Source organism: Chionomys nivalis, chromosome 1 (genome assembly GCF_950005125.1).
Source record: "Chionomys nivalis chromosome 1, mChiNiv1.1, whole genome shotgun sequence".
Lineage (NCBI taxonomy): Eukaryota > Metazoa > Chordata > Mammalia > Rodentia > Cricetidae > Chionomys > Chionomys nivalis.
The window spans coordinates 62,359,045-62,374,363 of NC_080086.1; the positions used below are offsets into that span (position 1 = coordinate 62,359,045).

Sequence of the window (15,319 nt, forward strand, 5' to 3'; positions counted from 1 at the left end):
GACTGGGTTTATGGCTAGGTATTGGTTAAATCTGGTTTTGTCTTAGAATATCTTGTTTTGTCTTTCTCCGGTGATTGAAAGTTTTGCTGGGTATCTTGTTTTGTCTTTCTATGGTGATTGAAAGTTTTGCTGGGTATAGTAGTCTGGGCTGGCATCCGTGGTCTCTTAATGTCTACTTAACGCTTGACCACGACCTTCTGGCTTTCATTGTCTGCAATGAGAAGTCAGGTGGAATTCTGATAAGTCTACCTTTATGTGTCACTTGGTCTTTTTCCTTTGCATCTCTTAATATTCTTTCTTTATTCTGTATGTTTAGTGTTTTGATTATTGTGTGGTGAGGGGACTTTTTTTTTTGATTCAGTCTATTTGGTGTTCTGTAAGTTTCTTGTCGCTTCTTAAGCATATCTTACTTTATGTTGGGAAAGTTTTCTTCTATGATTTTGTTAAATATATTTTCTGTGCTTTTGAGTTGAACTACTTCTCCGGCTTCTATAGCTAGTAATCTTAGATTGGCCTTTTCATGGTGTCCCATATTTCCTGGATATTTTGGGTTAAGCTTTTGTTAGATTTAATGTTTTCTTTGACTGATGAGTCTTATTTCCTCTATTGTATCTTCAGCACTTCAGATTCTCTCTTCCATCTCTTGTATTTGGCTACTTATGCTTGTGTTTGTGGTTCATGATCATTTTCTCATGATATCTGTTTCTATAATTCCCTCAGCTTGTATTTTCTTTCTTGTCTCTATTTCAGTTTTTAAGTCTCAAATAGTTTCTTTCATATGTTTGGTTGCTTTTTCTTGGTTTTCTTTAAGGGATTTGCTGACGTCTTCCAACTTTTTGTTTGTCTTTTCCTCCATTTCTTCGAGGGAATTTTTCATTTCCTTTTTAAGAGTTTCAGACATTCTCCTGAAATTATTTTTAGGTCATTTTCTTCTGCTTCACCCATATTTGGTTGTTCAGGTCTTGCTGTTGTAGGGTCTTTAGGTTTTACTGGTGTTGTGTTGCTCTTTGTGGTGTTGCGTGTGTTCTTACCTTTTCTATTCATCTTTTCTTCAAATAGATGTGGTTGGGGCTGTCTGAGATTCTGTTGATTAATCTTCTAGGTGCCAGTGAATCCAAAGCTCAGATGGTTGTTCTTCGTGGTACAGTCAATGCCACAGTTCTAGTTACCCCAGTAGTTACTCCGTGATCCTGGAGATAGTTCAGCGCTCCTGTGCTTTGCTCTGCTCCCTTTGAGTTTGCTGTCTCAGGTCTACTTTGGCCTAGGTTACCAGCTTTGCCCTGTATCTGTAAATCTTGGTCTGGATCCCCTCTTGCAGAAGTCCCTGGCACAGAGTTAGTCCTACAGAGGTCTCTGGCTCAGGTCTACTGCCTCAGAGTTCCCAGGTTCGGGCGTACCCAGAAACCACTGAGGACCTGGCTCAGGCTTACTCCCTCAGAGGTCCTAGACTCACTCTCGGACCCACAGAGGTTTCAGGTTCCTGCCTATTCCCTTTGATGTCCCAGATCAGTGCCCGTACCCGCAGAGGTCCTGGTTCAGGCCTACTCCCTCTGAGGTCCCAGACTCACCTCTTAAGTCCATTCTGTGAAAAGCTGTTGGGTTGTGTAAATATATTCTGTTCATAGAACTGGGAGAGGCAGTGTCCCCCTCACAAGTGGGAGCCGGGTCCTATCACCCAGTGACTTAAACAAGGATATGCTGCTGTTGATGCTGCTGCATGCACCTGTCCTTCTCAGTGCGTTGTGTCCTTGCCTGAAGAAGAGGCCGGTGAGAGAGGAGAGCTGGGCCTTGTCAAGCTTGCCTACACTTAAGACACTGCTGCTCCTTGGGGTCAGAGCTTCAGCTAGCACTGACTAGGAGCCCTCTGAGAGCAGCAGGCAGAGTAGTTCCCTTTGGTGCCAGGTGGCTCTGTGATTTGAGCCTTTCTGTATCTTAAACAGGGTAATGAGGAGTAATCATGCTACCTTAGCACACATTACTGGTGTGGCAACTGTGGACAAAAGGTCTTTTCCTGGCCTCCCTCTCCCACAGCAGTAGGTGGGGTTGGTCATCAGACTCACTTTCAGATTGAGTCTTCTCTCTGCATTCTTCCACTTTTTCAAATTTGCTAGTGATCATAGGGTGATCCTGACATCCTTAGGGGGAGATCTTGTAAACTGAAGATGAAATTGCCATTCATTTCAGAGGGGGATATGTCTATTTTCCTGCTTTCCCTACATCTCTTTTTCCTTCTAAATTATTGAAACAGTAACTAAACTTTATTTGTACTATGATTTCTAAAATATTGAATTGAATAACTTGAATTCCTCCAAGTCCCCTTACAAAGGGCATGGTCTGTAGCATGAATATTAAAAACCCAGAGACATATTGGGGTTCAAACTGAAGATCAGAAAAGCAAAGTAGCCAAGCCATTAGAGAGCTCTTATCTCCAAGAAATCTTCAGACTGAAAGAGAGTCCCAGTTTATATTTCTCTCTAGTGCTGAGATTAAAGGCATGCACCACCACCGCCTGGGCTCTATAGCTAACTCGTGTGGCTGCTGGGAAGGTGTGTTCCACCACTGCCTGCCTATATGGCTGACTAGTGTGACTTTTTTGTGTTCTGATCTCCAGACAAGCTTTATTTGTTAAAATACAAATGAAATATTACTACAATGGTCATTCTGCTTTTTAACACCTGTGCTTCTAACATAGTGGCTGTTACTTTCTCTTCACTGACTGCCCTGTCATATGAGCACCTGCCATTGTTGAGCTCAGGCATACTGTACATGTATACACAGCCAGTTGTGCGTACAGCAGTTCTGTGTGCACCAACCTCCTAGAAAGAGCAGGAACCCCATAAACAGAGCATAGGACCAAAGTTAGTAGATGGTGAGCATCAGTCTTAAGGCGACCCAGGTATTTTGGGATGAAGTGCTCTGCATCTCTAATCCCTCATACATTGATGGTGGCTTGTATTTTTTAAGTCTTGCTGTCTTTCTTAGTAAGAGCAGGTAGCTAGATATTCACACTTTTCCTGCATCCCCCCTTATTGGGTGAAATGAAAATGAGAGCAGTGGTACAGCAGAGAGGTGGGGGGGGGGGGGCTCTGGAACCAGACATCCTTTACCTAAACTCAGTCCTGCTGTGCACAGCCACAGGACCCCGAGAAGTCCCTCAGCTTCCTCACCTCTCCTGGAGCTCTTTTGGCTTGATGAGCTTATGCCAGTCAGCATTCATTGGACTGACCAGAAGTTCTACAGTATTCCTGCCCGTCTGCCTACTATTGCAGTGCTTTGCTGGGACTGGGCATGGTAACTTCCTGTGAGGCTCTCTAAGCCAACATGTCTCCTAACCTTACCTTTTATTGTCCCAGGTGCCCAGATCATTGATCTGATGATGCTCGTGATTGATGTGACCAAGGGAATGCAGACACAGTCCGCAGAGTGCCTTGTGATTGGCCAGATCGCCTGCCAGAAGCTGGTTGTGGTGCTGAACAAGATAGACCTGTTAGCAGAAGGGAAGAGGCAGGCAGCAATTGACAAAATGACCAAGAAAATGCAGAAGACTCTTGAGAACACCAAGTAGGTTTGCTAATGACAGTTCATGTGTAAATGACTTCTCATTTAACACTCTGGGCAGGCAGATCAGCCCCACATCCTGGTGAGCGGACTGCTCCCTGTTGACACAGCTGTGGCTGCATGAAGCTGACTCAAGGATAGCATGCTGTTAAGATTCCAAAAAGTAGCCGGGCGGTGGTAGTGCATGCCTTTAATCCCAGCACTCGGGAGGCAGAGGCAGGCGGATCTCTGGGAGTTCGAGGCCAGCCTGGTCTACAAGAGCTAGTTCTGGGATAGGCACCAAAGCTACAGAGAAACCCTGTCTCGAACCCCCCCCCCAAAAAAAAAGATTCCAGAAAGTACTAGAGCATACGGAAATGGGGTACCCTCACTTGTGGGAGTACCATAGGTAGAAGACTGCTCCTTTGGTGAGCAGTCTCTATCCTGCCACTTCTGACCCGTGGTATGTGCCCCTGTGTGTATGCTGAGGGCCAGGTACAGGTGCTGCACTGTATAGCTCAGATGTTTGAGCTATCAAGGTCTGGGAACCTAGTCCAGGGCCCCTGTGTGTTGCTCCGTAAGGACTCAGTCCTGCCCTTGTCATGGCCAGGCCTCAGCACTGGAGCCTGGGTGTCATGTTCTCCAACCACCTGTTTCTCTACAGCTCCACTGTCAACTCAGGACAAAGATCATAGAACCTTGCAAAAGGGTGACTGCAGACAGGTGACTGCTGTTGTTGGCAGCCAGAGCCTTTGCCACTCTGATCTTGTGAGAGAGAATTGGCATGTTCCTAGAGAACTCTGAACAGGGAGTAATCAAATGAGGTTTCATATTGGGCCATCACTGGCCACAGCGGAAAGATGGCCTGGTTGGTGGAATCAGGGGCCACAGGGAGAAGAAATAGGATGTGGGTCAGTGGGTTGTGGGCTTTTCCCAGGGAGAGAAGAGATCTGTAATGCAGGAGGGAGAAGGGGAGATGTATGAGACCGCGGTTGCCTCTGATTGTTGTCAGGGAAGCAAGGTATCAGAGCTAGGTGCAAAGTTAGGAAGTGAGAGGTGGAGACCACAGGGCTATAAGCCACCTGGGGGCCACAGAACTTTCTAATTCTGATGTGGCCAATAGCCTTGTTGAGCACACAGAGCTGGCGGGCCTCATTGTTCAATGGCTGTCTCTCCCTCTCTTGCCATCCCCTTTGGGTCAGTTCTGAAGAGTCGTCACTGGGAGACAGGGCTGCCTCCTCTCTGCTATGCTGCCTGAAACAATATCCTCTTCCGTGTCTCTCCTTCTCCAGCCTGTGGAGGGCAAGCAAGTAGAGAGTGTTTTTGTTTCCCTGTCATAAAGATTGATATGCCTTCCCATTTATGATTTTTTTCCCAATCCAGCACCTGCAGCTCTCCCTCAGAATGCTCCAGTTGGTTAAATTAAAGCTTCAACCCTGTGAATGGGCCATATATGTCATAAAAGATTTCCTTGCACTGCCTTTTGTTAGCAAAATTCATCAATCTGATAAAATCGACACATTTAGATAAGTGTTGCATAAGAATTCAGACTTCGTTATTCCTAACGGAAGTGGATATGAGACTGTAAAAAGGAAGATAAAAAATTGTATCTCCTTTTTAGTGAGTTATTTGATCTCATTGCCATTTTATTTACTTGTCAGAAAGAGGAGAGCGAGTTTTTTGGAGTCCTGCATAAACCCCAACAGCATCACCTCACTTCCTTTGAGGACAGGCCTTCAGGAGCCTAAGGGCACTTCAGAAACACTTGCAGCTCTGACAACCAGGGGAGAGTCTCACTTGTTTGTAAATCATCCTTCCTGGTTTAATGTATTGGCTGGAAGTCAGATTATGAACTTTCTCATATTGCCAGAGGAAATTGTCATCAGAGGGGTGTCTGAGCCCTTTTTCCCATACCCAGAGGCCCCACCACAGAGGGCAGGGCTGTTCCTTGTGGATGGAGTCCTGGAGCCCTGTGCCAGGCTGAGTTTTTAAGAACTCATCTGCATCATTTTCAGTGGTCATTTCCTTCCCTTTGCTGTTCTTGTAAAAATAAATGTGAGGAAATCTCTATATGTATGTGGACCCTAATATGGTCAAATCCTAAAAAATGTTTAAGATAAAACTTACTCCTCTCTACTTGAAGTTTCAATTTAAATAGAATTTTAAATTTATTTATTTATTTATTAAAGATTTCTGCCTCCTCCCCACCACCACCTCCCATTTCCCTCCCCATCCCCCAATCAAGTCCCCCTCCCTCGTCAGCCCTAAGAGCAATCAGGGTTCCCTGCCCTGTGGGAAGTCCAAGGACCACCCACCTCCATCCTGGTCTAGTAAGGTGAGCATCCAAACAGCCTAGGCTCCCACAAAGCCAGTACCTGCAGTAGGATCCAAAACCCATTGCCATTGTTCTTGAGTTTCTCAGTAGTCCTCATTGTCCGCTATGTTCAGCGAGTCCGGTTTTATCCCATGCTTTTTCAGACCCAGTCCAGCTGGCCTTGGTGAGTTCCCGATAGAACATCCCCATTGTCTCAGTGTGTGGGTGCATCCCTCGCGATCCTGAGTTTCTTGTTTGTGCTTTCTCTCCTTCTGCTCCTGATTTGGACCTTGAGATTTCAGTCTGGTGCTCCAATGTGGGTCTCTGTCTCTATCTCCTTTCATCCCCTGATGAAGGTTAATATTCAGGAGGATGCCTATATGTTTTTCTTTGGGTTCTTCTTCTTATTTAGCTTCTCTAGAATCACGAATTATAGGCTCAATGTCCTTTATTTATGGCTAGAAACCAATTATGAGTGAGTACATCCCATGTTCCTCTTTTTGGGTCTGGCTTACCTCACTCAGGATAGTGTTTTCTATTTCCATTCATTTGCATGCAAAATTCAAGAAGTCATTGTTTTTTACTGCTGAGTAGTACTCTAATATGTATATATTCCATACTTTCTTCATCCATTCTTCCATTGAAGGGCATCTAGGTTGTTTCCAGGTTCTGGCTATTTCAAACAATGCTGCTATGAACATAGTTGAGCATATACTTTTGTTGTATGATAAGGCATCTCTTGGGTATATTCCCAAGAGTGGTATTGCTGGGTCCAGGGGTAGGTTGATCCCGAATTTCCTGAGAAACCGCCACACTGCTTTCCAAAGTGGTTGCACAAGTTTGCATTCCCACCAGCAATGGATGAGTATACCCCTTTCTCCACAACCTCTCCAGCAACGGCTATCATTGGTGTTTTTGATTTTAGCCATTCTGCCAGGTGTAAGATGGTATCTTAAAGTTGTCTTGATTTGCATTTCCCTGATCGCTAAGGAAGTTGAGCATGACCTTAAGTGTCTTTTGGCCATTTGAACTTCTTCTGTAGAACACTCTCCCCACCCAGGAAGGTCTTCAGGGGCAGGACCAGTGTCCCCGTTTGCCAGAGGACCTCGCCAATAAAAGACCTCCCACTCTGCAGGTTAGGCCCCAAGAAACCTACTTGATTTGATTGTAGTAGGGCGATCTGCTCTCAGTGTGGGCTTCACTGTTTCATGCTTGGACTATCCCACATCCGCTGCGTCTGCGCCGTTCTCTGCCGCGTGCGTCTGCCCGCAGGTCTCCGCCGTGTGCCCTGTCTTTTAAAATGTATAATGATGTTCCCATGCACATTGTTTTGAAGAGACAGGGATCGCTGTGTAGCCCAGGCTGAACCCCCTGCTTCAGTCTCCAAAGTGCTGGGATTACAGGTATTTGGTACCTACACTCTCTTTCAAGTTGTTTTGTTTTTTAAATTATGGTTAAAATATACTGATCTGTAATTTTAACCATTTTCAAGCCAATAATAGAATGATACCAAATGTATTCAGACTGTGTATGTCCACCTAGACCTTTCTATGTTTCCTTATAAACTACTCCCGGCAGTAGCTCTCCTATTCTCTCTCATAGTCCATTTTCTGCAGTTTGTCTCTGTGATTTGCCTGGAATCCTTGTTGAAGTGGAGTCTTCTATGGATTTCCTAGAACATTTAAGTCTCATCTGTGTTACAGCTGTGTCAGAAGAGGCTGAGCCCGCTCTGTTGTGTTTGTGCTGTGTTCATTGTTGTTGTCATCCCCACTCCCACCATTGATTAGCCTGTGGACTAGGCAATGATGAGCTGCTTTGAACTCTGATTTTAGTCCCTCTGGAGCTATGTACCCAGGTATCCAAGAGTGGGGAATGGCTTGTACTCTAGTCCATGTCTGTCCTTTCTGAGGCACTTCCAAGCTGCCTCCATTGCAGCTGTCCTGTTCCTGCTCTCAGCTGTTGTCCACGAGGACTTCAGTTTATCTGTAGTTTCTCAGCACTTGCTATTTTTCTTGAGACAGGGTTTCACTGTATAGCCTAGGCCTATCTGGGCAAACCTCTTGTCCCAGCCCTGATAATCAAGAGATTATAGGCTTGATCCACCATGTCTGGCTGTTTGCATTTCTTCCCCAGCCATCTTTGTTGTATAAGGGGCCACCTTACTACGGTTAAAGTTTGCTTTTCCATTGTGGCTGGTGCTGAGCATGCTGTTGGTCACCTCTGTATTTTCATAGAGAAACAGCTGACTACATCCTTTGCCAAGCTTTAAAATGAGTTGTTTTCCCATTGTTGAATTGTAGGATTTTATTAATCCCTATCTGAGCTATGACTTGAAATCCTTGAATACACAAATGTTCCGAACCCAGGTGGAATCTTCATTTGCCTTATATTGCTGTTGTTGTCTGTGGTTTTGGATCCAAAGCTGTGAAACTGTTGTCAAATCCTGTCTGGTCTGTTTTAGTATCTTTTACAGTGGTGTGAAGCTAGAGTTCAGCTTCCTTCTTTGCATGTAGCTGCTCAGTTTCCCCAGCACTATTTATTATCCCTTGCTTTTATGTTGTTAAAAAATTAATCCTCCATCTAGACTTAGTTCTTGGCTTTCTGAGGACCAAGGCAACTTATAGAAGGAAGAGTTTATTTTGGCTTCCTGTTCCAGAGGGAGAAGACTGCATCATGGCAGGAGGCATGGCTGCAAAAGCAGGAAGTTGAGAGTTCTTACCTTCAAATGCACAAGCAGGAAGCAGAGAATATGAATCCAAAGTGGCACAAGGCATTTATTTTCCAAGTTCACCCCCAGTAATACACTTCCTCCAGCAAGGCTGTACTATTAAGCTCCCCAAACAGTGCTACCTACTAGAGAATCAAGTATTCAAAATATCTGAGCCTATGGGGACATTCTTACTCAAACCACTGCATCTCCATTCCATTGATCTATATGCTTGTGCTTCTGGGGGTACCTCACTGCTTTGACAACTAGCTTTATAGTGCGTTTCAGAGTCACAAAGCAGAGTCCTCAGAGCTCTGGCTCTTTTCAAATTGTTCTGGCTGGCTGGAACCCCTACGATTCTATATGCATTTGAGGATTTGCTTTTCTGTGTCTGTGAAAAGAAAGGCTCCTAGAGTTTTGATAGTGCTCTGAAGATAATTTTGGTACATTTGATAACCTAAACAGCATTGTCTCCCAATCCACAAACATGGAGTATCTCCCCATAAGTTGTCTTGGTCCTCAGAAAGCCAAGAACTAAGTCTAGATGGAGGGTTAATTTTTTAACAGCATAAAAGCAAGGGATAATAAATAGTGCTGGGAAAACTGAGCAGCTACATGCAAAGAAGGAAGCTGAACTCTAGCTTCACACCACTGTAAAAGATACTAAAACAGACCAGCAACCTACACATAGGAGCTAAAAACTATAGTTAGGGAAAAAAAAAGACACTGGAGAACACATTCATGACAGGTTTGACAAGTTTCACAGCTATGAATCCAAAACCACAGACAACAACAGCAACATAAGGCAAATGAGATTCCACCAGGATTCAGAACATTTCTGTATTCAATAAGTAAAAAGCCTACAGGATTTCAAGATGGCAAGATCGGTGGTTCTCAATCTAGGGGTTGTAACCCCTTTGGAGTGGAGGAGTCTATTGACCCTTTCACAGGGGTCACCTAAAACCTTCAGAAAACACATAATTTACATTACAATTCATAATAGTAACGAAAGCACAGTTACGAAGTACTATCAATGAAAATAGTTTTATGGTTAGGGGGTCACCATAGTATGAGGACATTAAAGGGTTACAGCATTAGAAAGGTTGAGAACCACTGATCTAGATCTTTAATTTCTTTCTTCAATTTTCATAGCTTTCATGTTCAAGTCCTTCCTGTGACTGGGTTTAATTCTGTAGAGGTTTCGCAAATGCAGTCACTTTGAGTTTCACTTCAGGTCACTCATCTCTAAAGTATGTGTTAATGGTATATAAATTCAACTCCTTTAAAATATGATTGCAATCATGGCACATTCTTGAATTTGGTTTCTGTGTTTATTAACATTATATATAGCAGGTTCTCAAATAGCTACCATTCTGTTCTCACCCCATAGACTGAGCTGTTTTCCTTCTTACACCCAGATGAGCCTGAACTGAGCACCTCTGCACAACATTCAACTTTGTGTCTACAGTCATTCCTTCATGGTAGATTCTCAGCTGTGAGATCTTGGAATTAAATGTCATGAAAGCTTGAACCTCTTTTGAACATTTTCCCAAGAGGATCTGCCATTTTACATGGGTGCCAGCAGCCAAGTTTGACTCTGCGTATATAAGATATATTTGAAAGTTTAGATGGAGATGGGGTTTTGTGCTTGTTTTGGTATGCAGGTGACTACTGGTGGAAAGAATACTTTCCTGACATGTAGTAAGCACTTGGACTCTTATGTGTGTGATTTTAGCGTGTGTGTTTTGTTCCTTTGCCTCTTGAGCATTTAACCTTTCTCTTTGATTTTCAAGAGTGTTGATGTTAGTGAGGATATTGCCATTAACCCCTTTCCCATCACACCTGCTAGAAGTAAGGCAACAGCATCGTTTCCTCCCATTTTAGTTGCTTTTGTTTTGACATCTCAAGTTTCTAATTTTCATGTAGTCAAACTCTTCGATTGTTTTTCTTTGTGATTTCTTTATCTCTGAAAACATTTAAAATTACTCTTGCATAAACATTTATCAATGTTAACAGCAATCAGAATAAAAGATAAAAATGTACTCACAATCTCCCCAGTGCAGCAAATTAAAATGCTTTCTCCCAGGATCCCTGTCAGTCTTTTCCACATGGACATAATTTGAGGTGGTTTTATCACCACATTGACACTGTTCAGTGTTCTGTGCTTTTCTGTTTATTTTTCCACTAAGTGTTATCGTCTGACAGCATGCCTGATGCATCTTTCTTCCAGACTCCTAGTTCTTTCTTCTCTTAAAATACTTTTTATTGCCCTCTTTCTGTTACAGCTCAGAGCTCTGCATTCCCCAGGCTACCCTCCTCTTGACACTCTCCCTAGAATTGGACTTAATATCAGTCTCCAGGGATTCATTTATGACTCTGTGGACTCTACAGGCCTAAATTGTGCTCTCTCGTGGTGTGGCCACTTGCTGGTGCTGAGACTAATTGCCACATGGTCTTGGGAAATACTTCCTCCCTGAGGTGCTGTTTTTTTATGAATTGGGAATTAGTGAGTTCAGTCTCATAACCTTTCTGTGGGAAGCACTTAGCACCCTGCATGCCACAGTGCTTTAGAAGGGAAAACTGTAATGAAGGAGCTTGTCACTGTGCCAGTGATTCACACACACAGACCATTAAGTCAGCTGGATCATACAGTTACCCCAGAGATCAGTTTTGCCACTTGCTTGACTGCCGAGAAAACAAGACTTGATAAATGGTGGCCATTTTGATATCTGCTATTCCAGATTTAGAAACTCCATTCTGTTTGCTTAGATTTCTTTCACATGGCTTATAAATTCATCTATATGTAATAAATGCATATGTGTTATTGTTACCTAGGACTGTGTTATACAGGTAAAGGTCAGCCTGCACTCACAGTTGGTGTGTCTGGGCCAATGAGCACTATGACATATCTATGTGGGTAGACTGGAGAAGATGGGAGTGGGTCACACGAATGCGTGTGGGGTCAGCCATGACTATACTACAAGGCACCCTTTGATTGGAGCCTTTATTCTGGAACCTCAGCAGCAGTCTAGGGATTCCTAGATAGCTCCTCTCTTTGTGGCCAGGAACCAGGATGCCTCATGTGTAACAGGCCTAGAAAATAGCTCAACCATCTTGGCCTGGTGAAAATGGCCAGGCACCCAACATTGTGTTGCTCAGAAGGGTCTGAATAAAAACCACTCAACTTCCAGACACTTTATGGTAAATCCTTGGAGCCTTTTGCACATGAACATACTCATGCACACACATACCTGCAACACCAGGCCCTAAACTAAGCCAGGAAGCAGACCCAGAGTAGGCATGCTGGGTTCTAGTTCCAGAACTCTGTCACCTAAAACAGAGCTCCCTCCACCCCGTATCCTGTGTAGAAGATGCTGGACTCTGACTCCTGAAGGGCCAATAGTACACTAGACCCCTGGCAGCCCTGACCAGTCCTGGCTTCTCTGATACAGGGAGCTTAGCCTTGCTCCTGGTGACTGGGATCCTTTGGTGAGCATGTGCCTAGCACTGGGTATAGAGCAGGATAGGGGTTTTTACCCTCTTTTCTTTGCCTTAATATCTTAGTTACTGTACAGGATAGTTTTATGTCAACTTGACATAAACTAAAGTCATCTGAAAGAGGAAATCTTAATTAAGATAATACCCCCCAAGATTAAGCTGTAGGGAAGCCTGTAGGGCATTTTCTTAATTAGTGATTGATGGATGTCTTAGAGTTTCAGTTGCTGTAAAGAGACACCGTGACACAGCAACTTTTATCAAGGAAAACATTTAATTGGGGTGACTCTCTTACAGTTTCAGAGGTTTAGTCAATTGTCATCATGGTAGGACATGGTGGTGTGCAGGCAGACATGGTACTGGTGCTGAGGGTCCTACATCTTGATTGGTAGGCAGCAGGAAGTGGTCTGAGACATTAGATGTAGCTTGAGCATATATGAGACCTCAAATCCACCCCCACAGTGACACTTTCTCCAACAAGGCCACACCTCCTAATAGTGTCACTCCCTTTGGGGGCCATTTTCTTTCAAACCACCACAGTAGGGGAGGGCCTAGTCCATTGTGTTTGGTGCCATTTCTAAAAGTAAACTGAGCAAGCCTATAAGTAGCACTCCTTCATGACCTCTAGATTAGCTCCTGCCTCCAGGTTCCTGCTCTGTTTGAGTTCCTGTCCTGACTTTCTTCTACAAACAATGATGTAGAAATGTAAGCCAAGTAAACCCTGCATTTTCAAGTTATTTTTGGACATGGTGTTCATCATAGCAATAGTAACCCTAAGTAAGGCAGTTACTGTTCTGTTGCTGTGAAGAGACACCATTACCAAGGCAACTTTTCAAAGAAAGTGTTTAATTATGGGATTGCTTACAGTTTCAGAGGATGAGCCCATTATCAAGGCAGAGTATGGTGGCAGGCAGACATGGTGCCAGAGCAGTACTGAGAGTTTACATCCTGATCTGCAGGCAGCAGGCAGAGTGAGACACTGGGCCTGTATTGGCTTTTGAAACTTCAGAGCCCATGACAACTTCAACTCCCAGTGACATACCTCCTAATTGTCCTGAAACAGTCCAGCAACTGGAACCATACTTTCAAATCTGTGAGCCCTTGTGGGCTCTTCTCACTCAAACCATCACACTTGTCTTCTGTGTTTCTTCTTTGGCCCACATCAGTATTTTTATCTTTCTTTACTGTACCAGACTTTTTCTCTTGGAGCACCAACCAGCTCCCAAATCATGACATAGACACTTCGTATTAGTTATGAATACTCGGCCTAACTTGGGCTCCTTTCTGACTACCTCTTTTAACTTAAATTAACCTGCTTCTCTTTATCTGCCTTTTGCCTCAGGGCTTTTAATTTTTCTTTCCTTCTATATGTCTTACTTTTACTGTTCTCATGTCTGCCGGCTGGTGACTGCCTGGCTTCTTGCCCTGGGCATCTCTCTCATTCTTTCTTTTCTTCTCTCATTCTTTTTTCTCTCTCAAGCCTAGATTTTTCTTCCTACTTATTCTCTCTGCCTGCCAGCCCTGCTTCTCCTTTTTCTGCTTAGCTATTGTTCATTTAGCTGTTTATTAGACCAATCAGATATCTTAGGCAGGCAAGGTGAAACAAATGTAACACATCTTTACATAATTAAACTCACATCCTTACATTGTTAAACAAATACAGTATAAACAAATGTAACATACAGTTAAAGTAATAGTCCACCAGCATAAGCAAATGTAACACATCTTTGCCCAGTTAAAATAATATTCCACAATACTTTACTTTTCTGTTTTTTTTTCTATTTAAACTTTTTCTTTCTTTCTATCCCTTTTCAAATTTTCCTCTCTTTCTGGTACTTCCCTTTCTGAGGTAGGTACCTCAGGCCTCTTTGGTATAAGGATAGCAGCTTGCCTGGCTATCTCCTCTGTCCAGTGGGTCTTGGCCCTGCTTAGAATGTCTCTCCTGCTCATGTTGATGTGTCACACTGTACTTTAGTACAGAAGTGGCTTCTGTGATTATTTAGTTGCTCTTGAGGTAACTCCAGGGTGTCTGGGTTCTTTTTTAGTAAAATTTTATTTTATTATTTTTTTAAATAGAAAATAGACTCTTCTTTCTTAAAATCATTCTGACCAGAGTTTCCCTTCCCTCCATTCCTCCCAGCTCCTGCCCCACCTTTTCTTTTTCCCAGACCCACTTTCCCCCCTCCAGTCTCTTAGTGAAGACCAGACCTCCATGAGACTCAAGCAAACACAACAAAAACAATATACAATAAGCCAAGGCAAAAGCCCTCATATCAAGACTAGACAAGGCAACTGAATAGGAGGAAAAAAGCCCCAAGAGCAGGCAAGATTCAAAGACACTCACTCCCACTGTTAGGAGTCCCACAAAAATACCAAGCTTAGCTGGGTGGTGGTGGCGCACGCCTTTAATCCCAGCACTCGGGAGGCAGAGGCAGGAAGATCTCTGTGAGTTCGAGGCCAGCCTGGTCTACAAGAGCTAGTTCCAGGACAGGAACCAAAAAACTACGGAGAAACCCTGTCTCGAAAATCAAAACAAAACAAAACAAAAAACCCAAGCTAACATCCATAACATATATGTAGAGGATCTGGTGCAGACCCTTGTAGGCCCCGTGTTTGCAGCTTCATTCTCTTCATATGAGTCCATATGAGCACTGCAGACTAGAACATGGAAGCAGTGGGCGGCAGGCAGCAGGTGGCAGGCTGGTACAGGATGCTAGAGAGTGGTCTTGGTTGAAGATGCACATTGGAGGTGATGATACAAGTCATCAGCAAAGAGTTCCAGTGAGAGATGGCCAAAGGAGACAGCTGGTGTCCTAGAGTACCTCGGGGAGAGAGGCCTGCAGGAGGGGGTGCCCAAGGAGGCAGGGAGCCTCTTGAGCTCCTGAAGGCTTTGGTGATATGGTGAGGAGCAGAGGTAGAAGAAAGCATCCATTTCTGTTAATGTCATACAGGGACACACCTTGGCAAGCACTCCAGCTTCTTGCTTGCCCCATAGCTCCAGGACCCCTTGGATTTAGTTGTGTGCCATTCATAGAGCCTAGCATAAACGGGATTTCATCAGACCCCAGTCCAGTTAAGAAGGAAGGAAACTTGTAAGAAAACCAGGCATAAGCCATGTGAATAATGGATACTGAACTCTTTGAAAATGGCTGCTTGGGAAAATACTTAAGCCAGAGGACTTTTCCTTTAAGAAAAGCAAAATCTGGGGCTGTAGAAAGACCTCCAGAGGTCCTAAGAAGAGGTCAGCAAGCGAAGGTTGGCTGAGG

At 43.9% G+C, this 15,319-nt stretch overlaps 1 protein-coding gene across 4 annotated transcripts in view; it reads left to right on the forward strand.

Annotated features, from left to right (window-relative positions):
- Eefsec (eukaryotic elongation factor, selenocysteine-tRNA specific) overlaps positions 1-15,319 on the forward strand; it is a 226,172-nt gene that overhangs the window by 83,167 nt on the left and 127,686 nt on the right. For 3 of the 4 annotated variants that reach the window (XM_057770227.1, XM_057770243.1, XM_057770251.1), the window contains exon 2: positions 3,354-3,561. The exons of the other annotated variant lie outside the window; for it this stretch is intronic. In XM_057770227.1, the coding sequence (XP_057626210.1) occupies positions 3,354-3,561 (208 nt within the window). The remainder of the gene's footprint in view (positions 1-3,353; positions 3,562-15,319) is intronic. 4 annotated transcript variants of the gene reach the window in all.